At 37.7% G+C, this 27,342-nt stretch overlaps 1 protein-coding gene across 1 annotated transcript; it reads left to right on the forward strand.

Moving 5' to 3' along the window:
• Positions 1-966: 966 nt before the first annotated feature.
• Positions 967-27,342, forward strand: LOC128554418 (uncharacterized). The gene is made up of 2 exons (XM_053535702.1): positions 967-1,195; positions 26,766-27,342. Exons 1-2 carry the CDS (start codon positions 1,163-1,165, stop codon positions 27,075-27,077), a joined length of 345 nt encoding a protein of 114 aa, XP_053391677.1. The 5' UTR covers positions 967-1,162; the 3' UTR covers positions 27,078-27,342.

Below are 27,342 nucleotides of genomic sequence, written 5' to 3' on the forward strand. Positions count from 1 at the left end.
ATATAAATTAATGAAACCTTGCATGAGTCTTAATCATGATATGAACTTGCGCACCTCCTATTTTTGATCTGGCTTCGCCCCCTAATTTTAGAGTTACGGCCCCTGAAATAGTCAAAAATGCACATTTTCACCTTGTGACATGCCTAGCTCAAAAGTTATTGATATAGATACATGAAACCTTGCATGAGTCTTGATTATGATCTGAACTTGCGCACCTCCTATTTTTCACCTGGCTTTGCCCCCTATTTTCAGAGTTATGGCCCCTGAAATAGTAAAAAATGCGCATTTTCACCTTGTGATACGCCTAGCTCAAAAAGCGTTTGATATAAATTCATGAAACCTTGCATGAGTCTTAATCATGATATGAACTTGCGCACCTCCTATTTTTCATTTGGGTCGGCTCCATATTTTCAGAGTTACGGCCCCTGAAATAGTCAAAAATGCACATTTTCACCTTGTGACATGCCTAGCTCAAAAAGTATTTGATATAGATTCATGAAAAACTTGCATGAGTCTTAATCATGATATGAACTTGCGCACCTCCTATTTTTCATTTGGGTCCACCCCCTATTTTTAGAGTTATGGCCCCTGAAATAGTCAAAAATACACATTTTCACCTTGTGATGCACCTAGCTCAAAAAGTATTTAATATAAATGGTTGAAAACTTGCATAAGTCTTTATCATGATATTAACTTGCACACCTCTAATTTTTTGGCTGGCTCCACCCCTTATTTATAAAGTTATGGCCCCTGAAATAGTAAAAAGATGCACTTTTTCACCTAATTATGTGCGTAGCTCAAAAAGTATTAGATGTAAATTCAGGAAACCTTGCTAGAGTCTTTATCGTGATGTTGCACAATTGGCATTCTGTTATGGCCCTTGAAATAGCCAAAATAGTGGATATATTATTTGTGATACTCATAGCTCAAAAGTATAGGGCCTAGAATAATAAATCCTTTTCATAAAATTTTGTTGCGGCTATACCCCATTAAGACTGCAGACATTTGAATTATTGCCCCTTATTTGTGACAAATGTACCAGTGGGGGCACACCCTGTCTCCTACAGACACATTCTAGTTGTTATTATTGTCATAGGGTATAAAAGGAAAACCTAGACTGAGCTCAAAACATGAGAGGATACTTAAAGATGCAAGGCGGCAGATGTGGGATGCTTCTGTGGATATTGTCAAGCAGGTAAAATTCTTTTTGTTACATACATTGTTATTATGTCATGCAAAGAGTGCAGGCATAGCCGTTCAAATAGCTGTTAGGTGTATCTGGATTTTTTGTGCGGACAATAACTATGAAATGCATAGAACAATCATGTTTATATTTGGCATGAATGTATACCTCATTGAGATGGAGTGTCATTCGCAAACCCTAAGTCTTTATCTTAAAGATCAAGGTCACACTTGGAGGTCAAAAATCATGTCGGATCTTGTCCGTGCGGTGAGTTTGAACTACATCAAAGAATCTTGTTTATATTTGGCACGAATATTAACCTTCATGAGATGGAGTCTGGCAAGCAAACTCTAGGTTCCTGCTTAAAAGGTCAGGTCCCTATCTCAAAGGTCAAGGTCACATTTACAAGATAAATGCCATTTTTTGCTCCACTATTCGGAGAATAGGGGGGCTATTCTACTCAACCCCGCGTCGGCGTCGGCGTGACATTTCTTGGTTAAAGATTTTCAGCAACATTTGTTTTTAGCCCACCATCATCAGATGGTGGGCTATTCAAATCACTCTGCGTCCGTGGTCCGTCGTGCTTCCGTCCGTCCTTCCGTCAGTCCTTCCGTCCGTTAACAATTTCTCGTTATCGCATCTCCTCAGAAACTACCAGGGGGATTTTGACCAAACTTTGTCAGAATGATGTATTGGTACCCTAGTTGTGTCCCTCTGAAAATCAGACTGGTTCAACAATTTTTTAGTGAGTTATGGCCCTTTGTTTATTTCTATAATTTACATATATTTATATAGGGAAAAACGTTGAAAATCTTCTTGCCCAAAACCACAGAGCCTAGGGCTTTGATATTTGATATGAAGCATCATCTAGTGGTACTCTACCAAGATGATACAAATTATTTCCCTGGGGTCTAATATGGCCCCACCCCGGGGTCACATGGTTTATATAGACTTATATAGGGAAAAACTTTGAAAAACCTCTTGTTCAAAACCACATGGCCTAGGGCTTTGATATTTTGTATGTGACATAATCTAGTGGTCTTCTACTAAGATTGTTCAAATTATCCCCCTAGGGTCAAATATGGCCCCGCTCCGGGGTTCACATGGTTTACATAGACTTATATAGGGAAAAACTTTGAAAATCTTCTTGTCCAAACCACAAAGCCTAGGGCTTTGGCATTTGTAATGTAGCATCATCTAGTGGTTCTCTACCAAGTTTGTTCAAATTATCCCCCTAGGGTCAAATATGGCCCCGCCCTGGGGGTCACATGGTTCATATAGACTTATATAGGGAAAAGCTTTTAAAATCTTCTTGTCAATAACCTACAACATTCAAATTTGGACCACATGTATGTTTTTGTGTGGCAAGATGAACCTTGACATGAGTTGACCTTGATTTTGACCTAGTGACCTACTTTCACATTTCTGTAGCTACAGCCTTTAAATTTGGACCGCATGCATAGTTTTTTTTGCACTGAAAAAAACTTTGATCTTGACATTGACTTACTTTCATATTTTTGAAGGTACAGGCTTCAAATTTTGACCGCATAGTTTCGTGTTCCGAAATGAAATTTGACCTTGATTTTGACCTAGTGACCTACTTTCACATTTCTCAAGCTACAGCCTTCAAATATGGACCACATGCATAGTTTTGTGTACCGAAACAAACTTTGACCTTTACATTGACCTAGTGACCTACTTTCACATATTTGAAGATACAGGCTTCAAATTTGGACCACATGCATAGTTCTTTGTTCCGAAATAAAATTTGACCTTGATTTTGACCTAGTGACCTACTTTCACATTTCTCGAGCTACAGCCTTCAAATTTGGACCACTTGCATAGTTTTGTGTACTGAAATGAACTTTGACCTTAATATTAACCTAGTGACCTACTTTCACATTTCTGTAGCTACAGGCTTCAAATTTAGACCACATGCATAGGATTGTGTACCGAAACAAACTTTGACCTTGACATTGACCTAGTGACCTACTTTCACATTTATGAAGGTACAGGCTTTAAATTTGGACCACATGCATAGATTTGTTTTCTGAAGTGTAATTTGACCTTGATTTTGACCTAGTGACCTACTTCTACATTTCTCAAGCTACAGCCTTCAAATTTGGACCACTTGCATAGTTTTGTGTACCGAAATAAACTTTGACCTTAAGATTGACCTAGTGACCTACTTTCAAATTTCTCAAATTACAGCCTTCAAACTTGATGCACATGCATAGTTTTGTGTACAAAGAACTTTGTCCTTGAAATTGATCTAGTGACCTACTTCCACGTTTCTCAAGCTACAGCTTTCGAATTTGAACCACATGCACAGTGTTGTGTACGGAAATGAAAAAATTGAGCTAGTCAATAAGTCTTGAAATTTGGAACACTCAAAAATAGCACATTGGTGGGCGCCAAGATCACTCTATGGTCTCTTGTTCTGTCATATCTTTGTTACTGTTGCTTATATCTTACTGTAACTTCACATAAACATTGTCCAGTATACAAACAAAGTATGTTTAGGGGTTGAGCCCATTATACCCAAGGTCAAGGTCACCGAGGTGTTGTACTTAGGTTATTTTTAAGAAAGTTTTTTGGCAACCTTTGTTTTTCTGTCATATCTTTGTTACTAATGCTTATATCTTACTGTAAATTCACATAAATATTGTCCAGTATGCAAACAAAGTATGTATAGGGGCTGAGCCCATTATACCCAAGGTCAAGGTAACCAAGGTGTTATACTTCGGTTATTTTTAAGGTTAAAGTTTTTCGGCAACCTTTGTTTTTCTGTCATATCTTTGTTACTATTGCTTATATCTTACTATAACTTCACATAAACGTTGTCCAGTATGTAAACAAAATATGTATAGGGGCTGAGCCCATTATACCCAAGGTCAAGGTCACCAAGGTGTTATGCTTTAGTTATTTTTAAGGTTAAGTTTTTGGCATTCTTTGTTTTTCTGTCATATCTTTGTTACTATTGCTTATATCGTTTTATAACTTCACATAAACATTGTCAAGTATACAAACAAAGTATGTGTAGGGGCTGAGCCCATTATACCCAAGGTCAAGGTCACCAAGTTGTTATTATGTCTCCCACCACACAGTGGTGTAGGAGACATATTGATTTACTCCAGTCTGTGTCTGTCTGTCTGTCTGTCTGTCTGTCTGTCACAAAGCTTGTCCGCACTCTGTCAAACACAAGTCAAACATTTCTCATCCGATTTTCAACAAACTTAAACAAAATGTGTTTAACCATTAGACCTTGGCCAAGTTTGATATCTAGCCAAATCGGTCCAGGCGTATTGGAGTTTTGGCTCTTGAATTACTAAAAAGCGGCCTTTTTACTCTTGTCCGCACTCTAAAGTTGAACATTCTTCCACCGATCTTCACCAAACTTAAACAAAATGTGTTTGACCATGAAACCTCGGCCGGGTTCGATAATTAGCCAAATCAATCGAGGCATTTTAGAGTTACAGACCTTGAATTACCGAAATATTGGCCTTTTTAGCTCATCTGATTTTTTGAGAAAAAAAAATGAGTTATTGTCATCACTTGAGCGGTGTCACGGGTGGTAAACGCGCAATCCAATTTCCACTGGGAATACGCTAAAAATGGGTTGCGCGACTTCCGGTGCTGGTGTTGCGCATCAATATATACAAAATCGAGATAGATGGGCTTTTGATTTTGATAATGACACATTTACGAGTGCTTTCGAAAAAAAGCAAAATGCTATTCGACACAGAAATGAATAAGGATCATATGTGTGAAATACCAACTTATAAGTTTAAGAATCAGCTCTGTTATCACGAAAACTCTGCTGGCTCGAGCTGTCAAAAAAGCATGGAATCATGAAAATTGCAAATTTTCTAACTCTTGTGTCTTCTTTCTGGAAATGTGACGCTTCGAATGATCAAACACGTGTAAAACAGTCATGGATATTACATACACTTGAATGAAATGTTGCTTTTGACGGAAAGATTGGCAAAAAATAATCGGGAATGGGGTTGCGCCCCGGGAATAGAGTTGTGCGTATACATTATATACATTATGATGTATACGAGCAACTCAATTCCCGGTGCGCAACCCCATTTCAGATGATTATTTTGTCAATTATGTCCCCGTAAGCAGGATTTGAAACAAATAATTTTGATATTCGTTACTTTATTATCCCCCGACGAAAGTCGGAGGGATATAGTTTTGGCGTTGTCCGTCCGTCCGTCCGTCCTTCCGTCCGTCTTTCCGTCCGTCCGTCCGTCCTGAGCCATATCTAGGAAATGGTTGGGAATATTTATTTAAAACTTCATATACATGTTCACCACAATGAGTTCTTGCGGCCCGTCAAGTTTCAGTCAGATTGCCCACACCAGAGTTATAGCCCTTAGAAATTTCTAGTGTTAACTATAAAGAGTACTATAAATATGGCAATTTATGCATCATAATTTTGATATATTTGACCTAGAACTATGAAACTTAAACAGAATTTAGATCACCATAATGTGGTTGTGTACACACAATTTCATTTGGATTTATTTGTAAATTAAGAGTTATTGCCCTTTAATTGTATAAAAATCCACATATTTGTACATAACAAACTTACCATTTGGTAGAATTTCATTAAATTTCTTTCATTCTTTTCCATGAACATCTATTGTAAACATGTGAAGTTGTGTACCCACACCTGGTCACCCCCTTACCTTGATCACACACCCCCCCCCCTATCCCCCGACCCCCCCCCCCCCCCCACACACACACACCAAAAAAAATTCATTCCTTATTTTAGATTTTTTTCAAACAAACTTCATATACATGCTCACCACTATGAGGTTATGGGGCCCATCAAGTTTCAGACAGATTGCCCAAGTAACACCAGAGTTATGGCCCTTAGAAGTTTCTAGTGTTAACTATATAGGGTACTATAGATCTATAGATATGCCAATTTCTGCATCATAACTTTTGATATATTTGACCTAGAACTATGAAACTTTAACAGAATTTAGAGCACTATAATGTGGTTGTGCACAGACAATTTTGTATGGATTTCTTTTTGTAACTTCAGAGTTATTGCCCTTTAATTGTCTAAAAATCCACCTATTTGTACATAACAAACTTACCTTTTGGCAGAATTTCATTAAATTTCTTTCATTCTTTTCTGTGAACATTTATTATAAACATGTGAAGTTGCGCACCCACGCCTGGTCACCCACTTGCCTTGGTCACACCCCCTCCCCCTCCCAGCCCCCCTCTCCCCCCTTCCCAAAAAAAAATTTTTTTTTTCCATTTCTTATTTTAGATTTTTTTTTACAACCTTCCAAGTTGTACCATTCCCCCACCTCACTTCTCCACCCAGTCATGCCCACCACTGATCATGCATCATCTGCCCCCACCCCTCCAACTTCACCCTTTTACCTTTTTTTTTTTTCATTTTTAATTTTCAATCAATATTTATAATCAACATGTGAAATTTTGTTTCCTCTCCCGTTCCCCTGCACCCCCACCCCCTAAAAAATAAATATATACATATATCTATATATAGATATATTATATTTCCATTCCTTTTTTTTTAAATGTTCACACCTTCAACATGTTAAGTTGTGACTGCACAAACCTTGCCCTAAGCCATGTTCAAAATATCTTGCCTGTGTTCTCTTAAGGACATCTGATCTTTGAAGTTCAAATGTACATGAACTTGTAAAACAGCAACACCTGGTGCCAAACCACTCAAACTGAAAGACAATATTTCATTCCAGTTAAACTTCAAGCTCACATTTCAATTAACTGCATTTAATTTTAAAGGCTAAGCTTATTACAGTAAGCATATCCCATTCAAAATAAATTCTTTAGTCAGGATCAAAGTCTCATACATTTATTATGTACTCTTTAATTAAACATTTGCTTTCTGTTAAATTGATTTTGACTAATGAAATTATTTGCTTCTTATTAACATCCTTAACTTCTTGCCGAATATATCTTTTTGCCATTCCTCACCACAAACCCTTTCGGCGGGGGATACCAATTCATCGAATTTGCTTGTTTCAGTTGAGTTATCATAAAAAGCATCAGATGTCCTCAGGTTAGGCATATGAGGTCAGAAACTTCCATTTTTGTTGATTTCATAGTTTTTTCACGTTTCGTGTCGCTAGAGTTTTTGTGATAATAGAGCCGAATCATAAATTACAAACCAGATATTTTACACATATGATGTATTATCATATCTGTGTCGAATAGCATTTTGCTTTTTTCGAGAAAATTTATTCTTGTCTCATACTAAGCAAAATCATAACGTCACATACCTCAATTTCGTCTTTTTTTTACGCGCAACACCAGCACCGGACGTTGCGCAACCGATTTTAAGCGTATTCCCGGCGGATATTGGATTGCGCGTTTACCACCCGTGGGTGTCGGCGTCTGCGTCGGCGTTGCCTGGTTAAGTTTTATGTTTAGGTCAACTTTTCTCCTAAACTATCAAAGCTATTGCTTTGAAACTTGGAATACTTGTCACCATCATAAGCTGACCCTGTACATCAAGAAACATAACTCCATCCTGCTTTTTGCAAGAATTATTACCCCTTTTGGACTGAGAAAATCAGTTTTCTTGGTTATGTTTTATGTTTAGGTCAGCTTTTCTCCTAAACTATCAAAGCTATTGCTTTAAAACTTGCAACACTTGTTCACCATCATAAGCTGACCCTGTACAGCAAGAAACATAACTCCATCCTGCCTTTTGCAAGATTTATGGCCCCTTTTGGACTTAGAAAATATCAGATTTCTTGGTTAAGTTTTATGTTTAGGTTAACTTTTTCTCTTAAAGAATCAAAGCTATTGCTTTAAAACTTGCAACACTTGTTCACCGTCATAAGCTGACCTAGTAAGACAAGCAACATAACTCCATCCTGCTTTTTGCAATAATTATTGCCCCTTTTGGACTTAGAAAATCATTTTCTTGGTTGAGTATTATGTTTAAGTCAACTTTTCTCATAAACTATCAAAGTTATTGCTTTAAATCTTGCAACAGTTTTCATCATCATAAGCGGACACTGTACATCAAGAAACATAACTCTATCCTGCTTTTTGCAAGAATGATAGCCCTTTTTAGACTTAGAAAATCATTAGTAGGACAATATTTCTATTACACAAAAAAAAATCAGATGAGCGTCACCACCCGCAAGGCGGTGCTCTTGTTACTCTTGTCCGCACTCTAACTCAAACATTTCTCATCCGATATTCACCAAACTTGAACAAAATGAGTTTGACCATGAGACCTAGGCCAAGTTTGAAAACTAGCCAAATCAGTCCAAGCATTTTGGAGTTACGGCCCTTATATTACCGAAAAAATCGACCTTTTTACTCTAGTCCGCTCTCTAAGTCGAACATTTCTAATCCGATCTTCACCAAACTTGACAAAATGTGTTTGACCATAAGACCTCATGCAAGTTCGATAACTAGCCAAATCCGCCCAGGTGCTTTTGAATTATGGCCCTTGAATTACTGATCGGATTCACTCGTCCAGACCATCTAATTGGATCCACTCGTCTAAACCATCTGGAGAAACTAGACATTTTTCATAGGGACAGTTGTGGGAGACATGCGCTTTTCTCAAAAGCATCTCTAGTACTTAGGTTATTTTCAAGGTTAAAGTTTTTCAGCAACCTTTATTTTTATGCTCCGAAAGGGAGGCATATTAGTTTTCAACTGTCCGTCTGTTCGTTAGTTCGTTCGTCACAATGTTTTTCAAACCTTTTGCATGAAGGCACTTTACTCGCGAACCACTGCACCCAGCACCTTCAGACTTCACATGCTGACAGTACTTATTTAGTACATGACCCCTATTGAATTTGGGGTCACCAGGTTAAAGGTCAAGGTCACCAGGTCAAAGGTCAAGGCGCTGCGGGGAGCATTTGTCACCATTAGTGACAGCTCTTGTTCTGTGATATCTTTGTTACTATTGCTTATATCTTACTGTTAGTTCACATAAACATTTTTCAGCATGCAAACAAAGTAGGGTGCAGGCTGGGCCCATTGTACCCAAGGTCAAGGTCACAAAGTTGTTATACTTGGAATTATTTTCATGTTAAATGTTTTCGAAAGCTTCATTTATAGTCATATCTTTAGTAGTGTACAAGATAATGACTTTAAATTAAAAATATTTCTTTATAATCATCATCTGCATGTGTGGTTACAAACCCCATAACTCCAATTGTATTTTAGACAGAACTATGCCCCTTTTCTTCTTAAAGTGTTTTTTTGCAATCTTCGCTTTCTGGATATAACTTTAATGCAATATAAGATAAAGACTTTTAACTTAAAATGTATCTTTATCATCATCATCATCATCATCATCATCATCATCATCTGTATGTGTGGTAACAATCCCCATAACTCTGATGTGTATTTTTGACCAAAATATGCCCCTTCAATACTTAAATTTTTTTACCAAACTTCATTTTGTGGACATATATATAACCTTGGTACTATATAGTCTGCCAATATAGTGAGAAAATATGACTTTTGATGGCATTTTTTTGTTAATGCTCGGATATTAGTATAAAAGTGTTCCTTAGGATCGAACATGAAATTTAAAAGGGGCTGTCGCCTTTTAGGGTTCCCAATTACAGTACAATGGGGTCAAAGGTCAAATAAAAGCATTTACAAATAAACTATGCCGTTATGCATTCGTTTTATTTTCATAAACCATCTAAATTGGTTTAAATATTGTGTCTAAACGCCCTTTAGTGTTTTGCAGATAAAACTGATGAAAATATATAAAAAATACATATATACTATATATAATATTATATAGAATAGTATATATCTGGGATAAGTGGCATACGATTGCAAAGTATGTTTTACATGTTTGCTAATCTTTATATGTGGATGAACTAGGGAAATATTTTTGGAACCGTCGTATCCAAGGGTTATTTCAATGTAATGTCAAGGTCACAGACATATCTAGGTCAAAACTGAACTTTTAAAAATGACTTCTATGTTATTAAAGGTAGCAAAATAGTGCGTATATTAATAATATACTCAATAACTTTTCTAACTCCACACTTGTCTTATTCCCTTCATCGCTAAATTTTGACAGATTTGAATGAATGTTTTACACAATGTTAAAATGATTATTTTATTATAATATAACATAAAAACGATCATAGCCTGATGTAAATTCATTTAACTGTAAGGGTAGAAATAAGGTAACCCTTAAATTAAAAGTCACATAATTAGTAAATTCCAAATCAAAGTAGTACACTTTGATCCTATCAATTCAATTCAATTCAAATTATTATATTCTGAATGTTCAACTCTGTTAAGTTGTAATGGAACATCCGTCTACATTTTCAATATGAACATGTTAATTTTTTTATCAGGTTTGTGACGTCATGAATGACACCACATTAATGACAACATTGATTAATCCAGCAGATAGCAGTACTTACCGCATACAGACCAGCACCACGTTGCATTCGTTCTGTGACATTTATTTAGGAGAGGTGGGGGGGTACCTTATTTGAACGAATGTACGCACAATTGATATCGTCTATTTAACTGAACCGGTCATTAAACAATGTGTTCAATTTTCATTCAAATCTGTCAAAATTTGGAAGGGATAAAAACAAAAGTCAGGTGTTGAGTTAGAAAAATTGTTGAGCAAATGATTATAAAATGACACTGCAAAAGCATTTCTTGCATTTCAGGCAGCAATAAAATTTGAATTTAAGCTTTGAATTGACTATAAAAAAATATTTACATACTGTGCACCTTTTGAGAAAGAGAAAATATGATAGGTTTTGAGGAAGAAGACTATAGCGGAACATGAATATATATGTATAAAATTCTCATGTAAATAGTTAAAATCACTTTACTGTCATGTATATACAAACAAGTATTTTTAGCTAAATCAGTAGGGCGCAGATCTAAGGATCGCGGGGTCGTGAGTTGGCAGTTACTGGCGGGAGGAAATGCTACTACTTTTAGCGACTCCAGAACAGTGATTAGGTTAATTGATCGCCGTTAAATGACTGAAATACTGTTGAAAGTAACATATGTAATATTATATGGAATCCTCCTCCAGCCGCTAAAGAAATGATTTCAAATCTGGTGATGATTCATTACATTTTATATATTTATGTTAATTTGTCCAACGCGGTGATGGTTAAATAGGACCATTTTAGAAGAATAACTGACATACTGGTCACAACATAGGTGTACACAGTACGTGTACGGTATAATGGCGGTATAATGGCGGTATTAAAATAAACAGAACAGTCTGTAGGATTTTAACTAGTTAATATATACACTATTTCCTTGATTTGCTGTAATATAGTTCTATTTTTAGCTCACCTGAGCACAAAGTGCTCAGGGTCAGATATTGTGATCGCTCACCGTCCGGCCGTCCGTCCGTTGTACGTCCGTCCGTCGTCCGTCCACACTTTCCTTTAAACAACATCTCCTCCTAAACCAACAGGCCAATTTTTATGAAACTTCACAGGGATATTCCTGGGATGGCCTTCTTTAACTTTTTTTCAAAGAATTGAATTCCATGCAGAACTCTGGTTGCCATGGCAATCGAAAGGAAGAACTTTAAAAATCTTCTTCTCAAAAACCAGGAGCCCTAAAGCTTAGATATTTGGTGTGGAGCATTGCCTAGTGGACCTCTACAAAATTTGTTCAAATCATGACCCCGGGGTCAAAATTGACCCCGCCCATGGGGTCACTTGATTTTACATAGAAAAATCTTTAAAAATCTTCTTCTCGAAAACCAGAAGCCCTAGACCTTAGATATTTGACATGTAGCATTGCCTAGTGGACCTCTACTAAAATTGTTCAAATCATGACCCCCGGGTCAAAATTGACCCCGCCCCAGGGGTCACTTGATTTTACATATGAAAATCTTCAAAAAATTTCTAAAAATAAACCAGAAGGCCTAGAGCTTAGATATTTCACATGTAGCATTGCCTAGTAGACCTCTACAAAAAATTTTCAAATCATGACCCCCGGGGTCAAAATTGACCCCGCCCCAGGGGTCACTTGATTTTACATAGGAAAATCTTAAAAATCTTCTTCACAAAAAGCAGAAGCCCTAGAGCTTAGATATTTGACATGTAGCATTGCCTAGTGGATTTCTACTAAAATTGTTCAAATCATGAGTCCGGGGTCAAAATTGACCCCGCCCTGGGGGTCACTTGATTTTACATATGAAAATCTTCAAAAATTTTCTTAAAATAAACCAGAAGGCCTAGAACTTAGATATTTCACATGTAGCATTGCCTAGTAGACCTCTACAACATTTGTTCAAATCATGACCCCCAGGGTCAAAATTGACCCCGCCCCAGGGGTCACTTGATTTTACATAGGAAAATCTTCAAAAAATTTCTAAAAATAAACCAAAAGGCCTAGATCTTAGATATTTGACATGTAGCATTACCTAGTAGACTCTACAAAATTTCTTCAAATCATGACCCCCCCGGGGTCAAATTGACCCCGCCACATGGCGTTACTTGATTGTACATAGAAATATCTTCAAAATTTTCTAAAAATAAACAAGAAGGCCTAGAGCTTAGATATTTCACATAAAGCATTGCCTAGTGGACCTCTACAAAATTTGTTCAAATCTTGACCCCCCCCCCCCCCCCCCCCCCCCCCCCCCCCCCCCCCCCCCGGGTCAAATTGACCCAGCCCCAGGGGTTACTTGATTGTACATAGGGAAATCTTCATAAATTTGCTTAAAATAAACCAGAAAGCCTAGATCTTAGATATTCAATATGTAACATTGCCTATTTGACTTCTACAAACTTTGTTCAAATCATGACCCCCGGGGTAAAATTGGCCCCGCCCCAGGGGTTACTTGATTGTACATCGGAAAATTTTCCAAAAAATTTCTAAAAATCATCAGTTTGACATTTGAAACATGTAGCTCATATTACTCTGGTGAGCGATCCAGGGTCATCATAACCCTCTTGTATACTATCGGTCAGGCATTTATCACCATATGTTTTGTATTTGCCATTAATTAGCACATTTCAAGAACTAGATTTTCTCTCATCGAAGCTCTTAATGAGATATTTGCATCATTTTATTCTGAAAATTCAGCACGCTATTTCTGTTTCGATTCTTTTTATCTTTGGCTTTGCTTCTACACTCTTACTTCCTGTTCAAAACAAAAGTTAAAAACAAATCAGAACGTAACAATTTACAGATCTGACACTTGGTTTCAGACAGGATGTCCTTGATAACACTGTGAAAACAAAGCTTGTGTCTTGACATTGAAACATTAGTCATTCAGATGTTTTACAAATAAAAGTGTATAAATAAAGGTATAAAACATCAGAAGGTTGATTTAGAATATTTTATAATAGTAACATTGAGGCTCATTCAGTGGAATATTGAAGTTATGCCCTCCGATATTTTCATGATTACTGACAGATGATGGTTCAGCTAATCAAAGTGATGAAATATGGTGGTTCGATAGTTACAAAGAGATATACAATGCGTAAAAATAACTTCCTGCAGAATGAGAAGAGCATGAAGAAGAGATTTGAAATTCAAAACGATGGGTTTATGATAAACAAATAAGGCCGATTGAATATGTCAGGCTTAGACGTATAGCTTGCGAAGTGTTATGGGGTTTATTCATTTTTTATGTAAGGGTAAGAGGTTATTTCTATATAAGGGTAGTTAAGGGTAGTTCATTTTAGCATTCCGCACACGTCTGAATCTAATTGACAATGTATTTATTTTTACATGCTTAAGGCTAGCTACAATAGCGTAAGCTCACATTTGTTTATTTTATAACATCAGTAAATTCCTTTGTGATACATTGGTAAGTTTGCTCTACTCGGTTCTATCACCAACCAATCACTCGGAAATCTAAAGGTGTTGTAACAGGAAAACAAACATGCTTTGCTCCTATATTCCCATGTGTCAAAAAAAATTTGTACTAATAACTTCGATATACTGTCAAATTCACTGACAGTTATCAAGCCTTTTTGAGGTTATGACATCTACAGAATCAACATAAACAAATAGTTACAAAATTGTAGATATTGGAAATACTTTAAGAGCGGTTACCAGTTCTTATAAAAGCATAATGTTAATATGCAAAGAAATATTTTTTTACCTGATTCAAAAATATGAAAAGTACCATTTTCATGCTAATGGAATAAAAATAAAATATAAAAGATTAAACACACAAAAAACATAACATTTGCGGTTATCTAATATTTATATTTACACTTTGATACATAGGTAGTATTTGTAAACACCCACACATTCATGAAATTGATACAGCACAAGCGTAAACCACTGGAATAGAGTTTTGATTGATAGCATAGATCATTTGAGATAATGTTTGCGAAAATTTGAATATCTCACTAAAAGACGTTCAAACCGAGTTTGCTATTTTTACGTCCTTGAGTTCTATGCTTCCGAAGGAAACTTTAGATCTGTCAACAGTTAGTACAGTCAAAATATGTTTGAAAGAGCTCGACGGGACAAGCAAAATGTGTTCGAGATATCAGTAGTACAAGCAAACGTGAAATATACATTATATAGACCTGACGCTGAGTTCGAGCCAAAAGTAGTAATTGGATAATCCGAATTCGAGCAAACGAAGTTTGACCGTACTAGTCTTTATAAAATACGCGCCATAGATTTCTTTCTACCTGTACTGTTATTACAGACAATCATACAGGTAAACAACCAGCCTTTATGGAAATTGTTAGCCTGAAAACGGAAGTTTTAGAAACACGAGAAAGATAACTTCCATAAATGAACAAAATGTCAGAACGTACGAAAAGTTAAGCTTATTCTATAGAAATAACCTTAGTCGTTTTGAATTTTGCCAGTCTCAAATGCAATAAATCTATTTGAAGTAATTTATTTTACTTCTCAGATTCATAAATATCACCAAAAAATTACAAGTTTGTATTAGAATGTAGCAAAAATGGCGAAAATCTGAAGTTGCACTTATTGACCTTTGACCTTGTACTGTGACCTTATTATGACCCATAGAAGGCGACAGCCCCACTGAAAAGTTTCCAATTTTTATAAAGTTAACAATGAATATGGCTGTCGGGCATTAACAAAAAATGCCATCAATGGAAATTTCTAGGCCTCTTTTTTGGATATATAGGCAGACTAATATAAGATAATGAATATTTCTTTATAATCATGATCTGCATGTGTGGTAACAATCACAATAACTCTAATTTGTGTTCTTGACAGAATTATGCCCCCTTGGTGTATCTTCCTTTTAATGTAGAAGTCTCTTATTGAGACATATTTTCATTTTACTGTCAAATCGCCGAATAGTGGAGTGCGCTGTCTTACGGACATCTCTTGTAGAGTGTTTCCAGCCTGTAGCTTTGCCTTGCATAGAGCAATCTTTTTATTTGGCATACATGTTTGCCTCAATGCGACGGAGTGTTCTGGAAAACTTCCAGACCACTACATAAAAGTTTAAGGTGGCTTTTAGGGGTCATTAACCAGGTTTTCAACGAAAACCTGAGTTATTAGATTGGGGTAGATGTCGGTCGGGCGGGCGGGCGGCGGCGGCGGCGTCAAACTGGTGTTTCCGGTCAATAACTTTTGTTTCGGTAAAGATATTTGAATAAAACTTGGTATGTATGTAGCTTATATCAAGACAAAGGCTGGGATTGATTTTGGGGTTTCTGGGGTCAAGGTCAAGGTCACTGTTACCTAAAATAGAAAAAGGGTTTCCGGTCAATAACTTTTGTTTCGGTAAAGATATTTGAATAAAACTTGGTATGTATGTAGCTTATATCAAGACAAAGGCTGGGATTGATTTTGGGGTTTCTGGGGTCAAGCTCAAGGTCACTGTTACTTAAAATAGAAAAAGGGTTTCTGGTCAATAAAAATTTAGGAATGAGCTATCATGATGAAACTTGGTGTATAGAAAACTTATATAAAGTTGTAGCTTGGGATTGATTTTGGGGTTTCTGGGATCAAGGTCAAGGTCATTGTTACTAAAAATAGGGTTAGGGTTAGGTTAGGGTTAGGGTTAGCATCTCTTCTACATGCATGGAGGGATTTTGATGAAAGTTGGCACAATTGTTCACCATCATGAGACGGAGTGTCATGCACAAGAACCAGGTCCCTAGGTCTAAGGTCAAGGTCACACTTAGAGGTCAAAGGATACAATAATGAAAACTTTGTCCGGAGCATATCTTCTTCATGCATAGAGGGATTTTGATGTAACTTGGCACAATTATACACAATCATGAGACGAAGTGTCTTGCGCAGTTCCCTTCTTTAGAATTACTTCCCTTTGTTGTTACTATAAATAGCTTATATTGTAACTTTTTCATTACTAGACGTAGGGAAAAATCGAGACCACTTTTCTGTAGTACAACATGCATGTTACATCCAATTTTGAGGTGTATTTTGACCAATCTCTACCTGGTAAGGATTTCTGTACAATTTTTTTTTTTTTTTAAGATTAACTTCCCTTAGTTGTTACTATAAATAACTTATATTGTAACTTTTTTTATAATTTACCGTAGGGAAAAACCAATACCACTTTTCTGTGGTACAACATAGTTGCTACTTTCTAATTTTAGGTGTATTTTAAGGTATCTCTACCTGGCAAGGAGTTTTTTTGTGGACTTAGAAAAACAAAAGAATTACAATGATTACTAAACAACCAAAAAATTAAAATTACATCTGCAAATACAGGTGCTAGAGTAAAGACATTTGCTGTGACGGGCGTATATTGTGACATTCTAGCACTCTTGTTTATTCTTGTGAAAAGTGTTGAAAACCTGGTTTCGTGGCATTGCCGCGTTTCTTGTTTGATAGCGTTTCCTAGCCATTACCTTTTGACAAGCATTGAACAAGCTTATTTTTATTTGCCATAAATATTTGCCGCAATGAAACGGAGAGTCACGTGAAAACGTCAGGCTCAATCTCAAATTTCAAGGTCACATTTAGGTGTCAAAAGTCATAAAAAGATTTTAAGCCATATTTGTGACAACATGCATTCATTAATCTTTTTAGCTCACCTGAGCCAAAGGCTCGTGATGACCTTTTGTGACCGCTCAGTGTCCGTCTTACGTCGTCTGTCGTGTGTTCAACTATTCCTTGAAAACCACTGGGCAGAATTACACCAAACTTCACAGGAATGATCATTGGATGGTTCCCTTTCAAAATTGTTCAAAGAATTGAATTCCAAGCAGAACTCTGGTTGCCATGGCAACCAAAAGGAAATACTTAAAAGTCTTCTTGTCCAAAAGCACTGGGCCTAGGGCTTTGATATTTGATATGTAGCATCATATAGTAGTTCTCTACCAAGATTGTTCAAATTAATCCTCTAGGGTCAAATATGGTTTTGTTTCTATACTATATACATGTGCGCACCATCTCCCCTCATTCCCTTGACACAAATTTATGAAACTTCACACAAGTAACAACAGTAGTTGTGCATGGGGTATGTTAGGTTCTTTAAAAAAAATGCGTTATGGCACTTTGTTTTTTGTTAGCATATTATGTACATACAGTCTGCATTTGTTGTGCATGGTGCATGTTACGTCTTTTAGATAAATAATCTGCAGAGTTATGGGATTTTGTGTCTTGTTAACATACTATGACATACAGTCTGCATATGCAGTCTTGTGCGCGCCTAATCTTCCGAACCCTTGCATACAATTTAATGAAACTTCACACAAGTGATCAGTACCAACCCTAGTTGTGCATGGTGCATGTTACGTTCTTTTAGATAAATATTCTGCATAGTTATGGATTTTTTTTTGTTATTATACTGTATACATACAGTCTGTATACACACAGTCCACATGATTATGCAATCCTATGCGTCAAATTGCAATGAACTGTGTCAGTGCATGCGGGGGTACATTCATCATCTTTAGTCCTAGTTAACTCTGACCTACTGACCTACTTCCTTGTTTTTGACGCTACAGAGAGATTTGGACCACCTGTATAATTTTTAACAGATTTCAATACTTTTCTTGAAGAATCTTTACCATGATCTTCTCACCTGATTAGCTCACCTGAGCCAAAGGCTCTTGGTGAGCTTTTGTGACCACTTAATGTCCGTCGTGCGTCGTACGTCCTTCAACATTTCCTAAAAAACTCTTTTTCTTAAAAACCACCAAGCAGAATTACACCAAACTTCACAGGAATGATCCTTGGGTGGCCCCCTTTCAAATTTATTCAAAGAATTTAATTCCATGCAGAACTATGGTTGCTATGGCAACCGAAAGGAAAAACTTTAAAAATCTTCTTGTCCAAAACCACAGGGCCTAGAGCTTTGATATTTGGTGTGTAGCATCATCTAGTGGTCCTCTACCAAAATTGTTCAAATTATCCCCTTAGGGTGAAATATGGGTCCGCCCCGGGGGTCACATGGTTTATATAAACTTATATACGGAAAACTTTGATAATCTTCTTGTACAAAACCACATGACCTAGGGCTTTGATATTTGGTATGTAGCATCATCTAGTGGTCCTCTACCATAATTGTTCAAATTATCTCCCTAGGGTCAAATATGGCCTAGCCCCGGGGATCACATGGTTTATATAGACTTATATAGGGAAAACTTTGAAAATCTTCTTGTACAAAACCACATGGCCTAGGGCTTTGATATTTGGTATGTAGCATTATCTAGTGGTCCTCTACCAAGAGTGTTCAAATTATCCCCCCTAGGATCAAATACGGCCCCGCCCCGGGGATCCCAAGTTTTATATAGACTTATATAGGAAAAAAAGTTTTAAAAACGTCTTGTCTGAAACCACAACACTTAGACCTTTGATATTTAGTTTGTAGCATTGCTTTTATATAGACTTATATAGAAATGGCTTTAAAAATTTTCTTGTCTGCAACCATACGACCTAGGCTTTGGAATGATGAATTGTCTAGTACAAAAACAATTGTTCAATTCATGCCACAGGGGTTAAAAGAGGCCCCTCCCTAGGGCCACTTAGTTATTATGTGAGTTGTAAAGTAAAAAATACTTGAAATTCATCTGATCCTATTTCCAAGACTGTTTAATTATAATTACGTGTTGACCCCAAGTAATATGATGTCACTTGACTGTGACCTTGACCTACCGACCTACTTTCTTGTTTTTTAAGATACAGCCTTGAAATTTTGATGACATACACAGTTTTGCACACAATTTGTAAAACTGAATTTCATTGACCATGAATGTGACCTACTGACTTTCTTAATATTTTATCATCAGTTTGCCATTTGAAACATGTAGCTCATATTACTCAGGTGAGCGATCCAGAGTCATCATGACCCTTTTGTTTTTTTTGTGTTTTTTTTTAGCTTTAGCAAAGAAATCTTTTCAAGCAAGCAGTTAAACTCAGCTGAGCGATATAGGGCCATAATGGCCCTCTTGTGTTATTAGCTCACCTATCATGTAGTGACAGGGTGAGCTTTTGTGATCGCCCTTTGTCCGTCCATCTGTCGTCCGTCCACAATTTCTTGTGAACACGATAGAGGTCATATTTTGCAATCAGTTTTAATTAAACTTTAACGCAACTTGTATTGGCATAATATCTCGGTTCCTTCCGAAAACTGGCTAGATCCCATCAACAATGGCCACTTTAAAGGCGAAAATTTGCTATTTTTGGCTTGTGAACACGATAGAGACCACATTTTTGCAATCAACTTTTATCAGACTAGCACACGACTTGTATTGGCATAATATCCAGGTTCCTTTTGAAAACTGGCCAAATCCCATTATTGGTTCTAGAGTTATGGCCCCTTAAAAGGCCAGAATTTGCTATATTGGCTTTTGCAGCCATATAGAGACTTCATTCATGGTTTAAAAAAAAAAATGCGTCCGCCCGCATAGCTCAGTAGGTAGAGCGTCGGTCTACGGATCGCGGGGTCGTGAGTTCGATCCTCGGGCGGGGCGTATGTTCTCCGTGACTATTTGATAAACGACATTGTGTCTGAAATCATTAGTCCTCCACCTCTGATTCATGTGGGGAAGTTGGCAGTTACTTGCGGAGAACAGGTTTGTACTGGTACAGAATCCAGGAACACTGGTTAGGTTACCTGCTCGCCGTTATATGACTGAAATACTGTTGAAAAACGGCGTTAAGCCCAAAACAAACAAACAAAAGCAAAAAAAAATTTTTTTTACCTTGTGAACACGATAGAAGTGACATTTTATATTTGATTTTAACCACAGTTACACACAAATTAAGTCACAATTAGATCTCTGTTCCTTTCGAAAACCGGCTAGATTCCATCATGAGTTTTAGCGTTACTGCCCCTGAAAGGAGCAAAATTTATGCTTGGATTTGGTACAGACTTGCACAGAATGATTATGATGATCACTAGGCCTGGACTTAAAACTGGGTCAAGAACTTGGTCATCAGGTCAGATCAAAGAAAAAGCTTGTTAATAACATAGAGGCCGCATTTATGACCCTATCTTATTGATACTTGATCAGAATGTTTATCTAGATGACTTTTAGGCCAGGTTTGAAACTGGATCATATAGGGTAAAAAACTAGGTTACACAGTCAAAACAAAGGATAAGCTTGTTAACGCCTTAGAGGCCACATTTCTGACCCTATCTTCATGAAACATAGTCCGAATGTTTATCTAGATGATTCCTAGGGCAAGTTCAATAGTGATTCATATAGGGTCAAAAACTAGGTCACCTGGTCAAATCAAAAGGAAAGATTGTTTACACTCCTTGTTCATTTGATGTGCATGAAACTTGGTCAGAATGTTTGTCTTGTCTGCATGAAATATCGAATGAATTTTTATCTGGGTCATTTGGGGTCAAGAATAGGTCATCAGAATGAGCTTGTTTACACCCAAGGGGGCACATTTTATAGTCTATCTGCATAAAACTTGGTCAGAATGTTTGTTAGCATGAAATCTTGGATTTGAAATCTGGGTCACGTAGGTCAAAAACTAGGTCCTAGGTCTAGGTCAAATCACAGGAAAAGCCTGTTTACACTCTAGATGCCACCTTTTTGTCAAGGTCACGTTGGCCAGAACAGATAAACGGTTTCTGATCTTCTCGTCCAAAACCATAGGGCCTAGGGCTTTGATATTTGGTATGTAGCAAAATCTAGTGGTTCTCTACCAAGATTGTTCAGATTATTCCCCTGGGGTCAGATATGGCCCCACCCAGGGGGTCACATGGTTTATATAGACTTATATAGGAAAAAAAATTGAAAAACCTCTTGTCCAAAACCGCAGGCCCTAGGCCTTAATATTTTGTATATGACATCATCTAGTAGTCCTCTACTAAGAATTTTCAAATTATTCTCCTAGGAACAAATATGGCTCCGCCCTGGGGGTCACATGGTTTACATAGACTTATATATGGAAAATCTTCGAAAATCTTCTTCTTCAAACCAAAAGACTATGGTTTTGATATTCTGTAATATAGCATCATCTAGTGGTTCTGTACCAAGTTTGTTAAAATTATCACTCTATGGTCCAATATGGCCCCGCCCCAGGCGTCACAAGGTTCATATAGACTTGTATAGGGAAAAACTTAAAATCTTCTTGTCCATATCTTACATCATTTAAATTCGGACCACATGTATAGTTTTGAGTGGCAAGATGAACCTTGACATGAGTTGACCTTGAGCGTGACCTTATGACCTATTTTCTCATTTCTGTAGCTACAGCCTTTAAACTTGAACCACATGCATAGGTTTGTGTACCGAAAAGAACTTTGACCTTGTTATTGACCTAGTGACTTACGTTCACATTTTTGAAGGTGCAGGCTTCAAATTTAGAGCACATGCATAGTTTTTTCTTCCAAAATAAAATTTGACCTTGATTTTGACCTAGTGACCTACTTTCACATTAATCAAGCTACAGCCTTCAGATTTGAACCACATGCATATTTTTGTGTACTGAAATGAACTTTGATCTTGAGATTGACCTAGTGACCTACTTCTACATTTCTGAAGGTACTGGCTTCAGATTTGGACCACTTGCATAGTTTTGTGTGCCGAAATAAAGTTTGACCTTGATTTTGACCTTGTGACCTACTTTCACATTTCTCAAGCTACAGCCTTCAAATTTGAGCCACATGAATAGTTTTGTGTACCGAAATGAACTTTGATCTTGAGATTGACCTAGTGACCTACTTTCACATTTCTGAAGCTACAGGCTTCAAATTCGGACCGCATGCATATTTTTGTGTTCTGAGTCGAACTTTGACATTGATTTTTACCTATTACCTACTTTCACATCTTTGAAGCTACAGCCTTCAAATTTGAAGCACATGCAGAAGTCTGTCTACCGAAATGAATTGTGACCTTGAAATTGATCTAGTGACCTACTTCCACATTTCTCAAACCACAGCTTTGAAATTTGGACCACATACAGATTGTTTTGTAGGGGCTCTATGGCCGAGTGGTTAAGGTCGCAGAGTTCAAATCACTTGCCCCTCATCGATGTGGGTTCGAGCCTCACTCGGGGCGTTGAATTCTTCATGTGAGGAAGCCATCAAGCTGGCTTACGGAAGGTCGGTGGTTCTACCCAGGTTCCCGCTCATGATGAAATAATGCACTGAGGGGTACCTGGGGTCTTCCTCCACCATTAAAGCTGGAAAGTCGCTTATGACCTATCATGTGTCGGTGCGGCATTAAATCCAACCCCCCCCCCCCCCCCCCCCCCCCCCCCAAAAAAAAAAAAACAAAAAAACATTGTTCTGTACCGAAATGAAAATTGACCTTGATTTTGACCTTGAGATTGAAATTTGGAACATTAAAAAATGGCTCAGTGGATGGCGCCAAGATCACTCTGTAATCTCTTGTTAGGTTAATAGGTTAAAGGTCAAGGTCAGATTAAACCAGAATGGTAGACCTTTACAGTGAGCATAAAAGTTCTGTTCCTTGTGCACTTACTGAATGCGTCAAGGGGGCATTTCATGTTTGACGAGCTCTTGTTACTAAATGGATTTTATTCAGACTCCACATAATATGACACAAGGTCCAACTTTTACATAGAAGTTCAGGTTACAGTTTTGATGTACTTTCACTCTGTCTCAGTTATTACTAAATGGATTTGATTCAAACTTAAAATAGTTGTTCAACATTATCACTCACATCATTTGACATAAGAGACATAACTCTTGCACCAATATTTCAGGAATTATGTCTCCCCACCCCTCTGGGGGAGACATATTGTTTTTGCCCTGTCCGTCCGTCCGTACGTCACACTTCATTTCCGAGCAGTAACTGGAGAACCATTTGACCTAGAACTTTCAAACTCCATAGGGTTGTAGGGCTGCTCGAGTAGACGACCCCTATTGTTTTTGGGGTCACTCCGTCAAAGGCCAAGGTCACAGGGGCCTGAACATTGAAAACCATTTCCTATCAATAACCAGTGAACCACTTGACCCAGAATGTTGAAACTTCATAGGATGATTAGCCATGAAGAGTAGATGAGCCATATTGATTTTGGGATCACTCCATCAAAGGTCAAGGTCACAGGGGCCTGACCATTGAAAACCATTTCCGATCAATAACTAGAGAACCACTTGACCCAGAATGTTGAAACTTCATAGGATGATTGTACATGCAAAATAGATTACCCCTATCGATTTTGGGGTCACTACGTTAAAGGTCAAGGTCACAGGGGCCTAAACATTGAAAACCATTTCCGGTCAATAACTTGAGTACCACTTGACCTAGAATGTTGAAATTTCATTGGATGATATTACATGCAAGGTAGATGACCCCTATCGATTTTGGGGTCACTACGTTAAAGGTCAAGGTCACAGGGGCCTGAACATTGAAAATTATTTCCGGTCAGTAACTTGAGAACCACTTGAGCCAGAATGTTGAAACTTAATAGGATGATTAGTCATGCAAAGTAGATGACACCTAACGATTTTGGGGTCCCTCTGTTAAAGATGAAGGTCACAGGGGCCTGAACATGGAAAACCGTTTCCAATCAATAATTTGAGAACCACTTGACCCAGAATGTTGAAACTTCATAGAATGATTGTTCATGCAAGGTAGATGACCCCTATCGGTTTTGGGGTCACTCCGTTAAAGGGTCAAGGTCACAGGGGCCTGAACATAGAAAACCATTTCCGGTCAATAACTTGAGTACCACTTGACCTAGAATGTTGAAACTTCATAGGATGATAGTACATGCAAGTTAGATGACCCCTATCGATTGTGGGGTCACTACGTTAAAGGTCAAGGTCACAGGGGCCTGAACATTGAAAACCATTTCCGGTCAGTAACTTGAGTACCACCTGACTCAGAATGTTGAAACTTAATAGGAGAACCACTTGACCCAGAATGTGGAAACTTCAATGAATGATTGGTCATGCAAAGTAGATGACCCCTAACGATTGTTGGGTCACTCTGTTAAAGGTGAAGGTCACAGGGGCCTGAACATGGAAAACCGTTAACAGTCAATAACTTAAGAATCTCTAGACCCAGAATGTTGAAACTTCGTAGAATGATTGTTCATGCAAGGTAGATGACCCTATCGATTTTGGGGTCACTCCGTTAATGGTCAAGGTCACAGGGGCCTGAACATTGAAAACCATTTCCGGTCAATAACTTGAGTACCACTTGACCTAGAATGTTGACATTTCATAGGATGATTGTACATGCAAGTTAGATGACCCCTATCGATTTTGGGGTCGCTACATTGAAGGTCAAGGTCACAGGGGCCTGAACATTGAAAACCATTTCCGGTCAGTAACTTAAGTACCCCCTGACTCAGAATGTTGAAACTTAATAGGATGATTGGTCATGCAAAGTAGATGACCCCTAGCGATTTTCGGGTCACTCTGTTAAAGGTCAAGGTCACAGGGGCCTGAACATGGAAAAACGTTTACAATCAATAACTTGAGAACCTCTCGACCCAGAATGTTGAAACTTCATAGGATGATTGTTCATGCAGAGTAAATGACCCCTATTGATTTTGGGGTCACTCCGTTAAAGGTCAAGGTGACAGGGGCCTGAACATTGAAAATCATTTCCGATCAATAACTTGAGAACCACTTGACCCAGAATGTTGAAACTTCATAGGATCATTGTACATGCAAAGTAGATTACCTCTATCTATTTTGGGATCACTCCGTAAAAGGTCAAGGTCACAGGGGCCTGAACATTGAAAACCATTTACGGTCAATAACTTGAGTACCACTTGACCTAGAATGTTGAAACTTCATAGGATGATTGTTCATGCAAGATAGATGACCCCTATCGATTTTGGGGTCACTACGTTAAAGGTCAAGGTCACAGGGGCCTGAACATTGAAAACCATTTCCGGTAAGTAACTTGAGAACCACTTGACCCAGAATGTTGAAACTTAATAGGATGATTGGTCATGCAAAGTAGATGACACCTAACGATTTTGAGGTCACTCTGTTAAAGGTGAAGCTCACAGGGGCCTGAACATGGAAAACCGTTTCCAATCAATAACTTGAGAACCTCTGGACCCAGAATGTTGAAACTTCATAGAATGATTGTTCATGCAGAGTAAATGCCCCCTTTTGATTTTGGGGTCACTCCGTTAAAGGTCAATGTGACAGGGGCCTGAACATTGATAACCATTTCCGATCAATAACTTGAGAACGTCTTGATCCAGAATATTGAAACTTCATAGGATGATTGAACATGCAGAGTAGATGATCCTGAGCCCGCCCGCTTAGCTCAGTAGGTAAGAGCGTTGGTCTATGGACCGCGGGGTCGCGAGTTCGATCCTCGGGCGGGGTGTATGTTCTCCGTGACTATTTGATAAACCACATTGTGTCTGAAATCATTAGTCCCCCACCTCTGATAATTCATGTGGGGAAGTTGGCAGTTACTTGCGCAGAACAGGTTTGTACTGGTACAGAATCCAGGAACACGGTTAGGTTAACTGCCCGCCGTTACATGACTGAAATACTGTTGAAAAACGGCGTTAAACCCAAAACAAACAAACAAACAAAAGATGACCCTGATCCATTTTGGGGGTCACACTTTAAAGGTCAATGTCTCAGGAGCCTGAACATGGAAAACAATTTCCGATCAATAACTTGAGATTCACTTAACCCAGAATGTTGAAACTTCATAGGATGATTGAACATGCAGAGTAGATGACCCCTATTGATTTTGGGGTCAGTCTATTAAAGGTCAAGGTCACAGGGACCTTGTGATGTAAAATCATTTCTGGAAAATAACTTGTGAAACACTTGACCTAGAATGTTGAAACTTAATAGGATGATTGGACATGCAGAGTAGATGACCCCTATTTATTTTGAGGTCACTTGATCAAAGATCAAGGTCACAGGAGCCTTAACAGTGACTGGAGAATCACTAGGCCAGAGTGTTGAAATTTTGCGGGGTTACTGGACATGCCAAGTAGATGATCCCTATTGCAGCCAACCATCAGTGTCTCTTTGACTTTCCCTCCTGACCCCTATTGACTTCTTGCCTATAGGACTTTGCATTGAGGGGAGACATACGCTTTTTTACAAAAGCAATTTCTAGTTATCTCCCTTTCCCTTTAGAATTTCAGGTTTAAGATTGTGTTCTAAGATTCCTTGGTTGTATTAAAAGTATATTTTTCTGTAATTTATTTCTTGACTTCATTTTTTCTATAGATGATCCTGGAGAAAATGAAAGAGTGGATAAAAAAAGAGGTTGGACCAAAGTCATTTGATGATACCAAAGAGTATATTGAAAAATGTGCAGAAACGTGTTGGCTTATGGTTATCCATGAACCGCCAATACACATGAAGATGGACACCAAACAAGGTGAAAAACTGGATGCAAATTTGTATACTCCATATTCAGTGTCAGGTGAAAAAATTGATTATTTAGTCTGGCCACCACTTTTCAATGGGAAAGGTGGTGGCCTCCTTTCGAAAGGAGTTGCTGAACCACAGAAAACTATCAAGAGAGATCAGAAATAGGAAAAGGTGAATAAGACAGCATTTGAACTAAGAATATTATATTCATTGAATAAATATATGGATTACGTTTACTATTACATTTATTTGATAGATAGACTTACATGTTTATTGCTTCAAAGTGTGAGCCAGAACACTAGGGTTTTATTCTGTACGAGTGTTACTATTATATAGTATTCAGGAATTCACAGTTTCATTTATTATATTTCTTTTGTGCAAAAGCCAGGTATGAAAAACTCATCATAATAAAAGTCTACAAATAGGATAA

Source organism: Mercenaria mercenaria, unplaced genomic scaffold (assembly GCF_021730395.1).
Source record: "Mercenaria mercenaria strain notata unplaced genomic scaffold, MADL_Memer_1 contig_5030, whole genome shotgun sequence".
NCBI classification, from domain to species: Eukaryota; Metazoa; Mollusca; class Bivalvia; order Venerida; family Veneridae; genus Mercenaria; species Mercenaria mercenaria.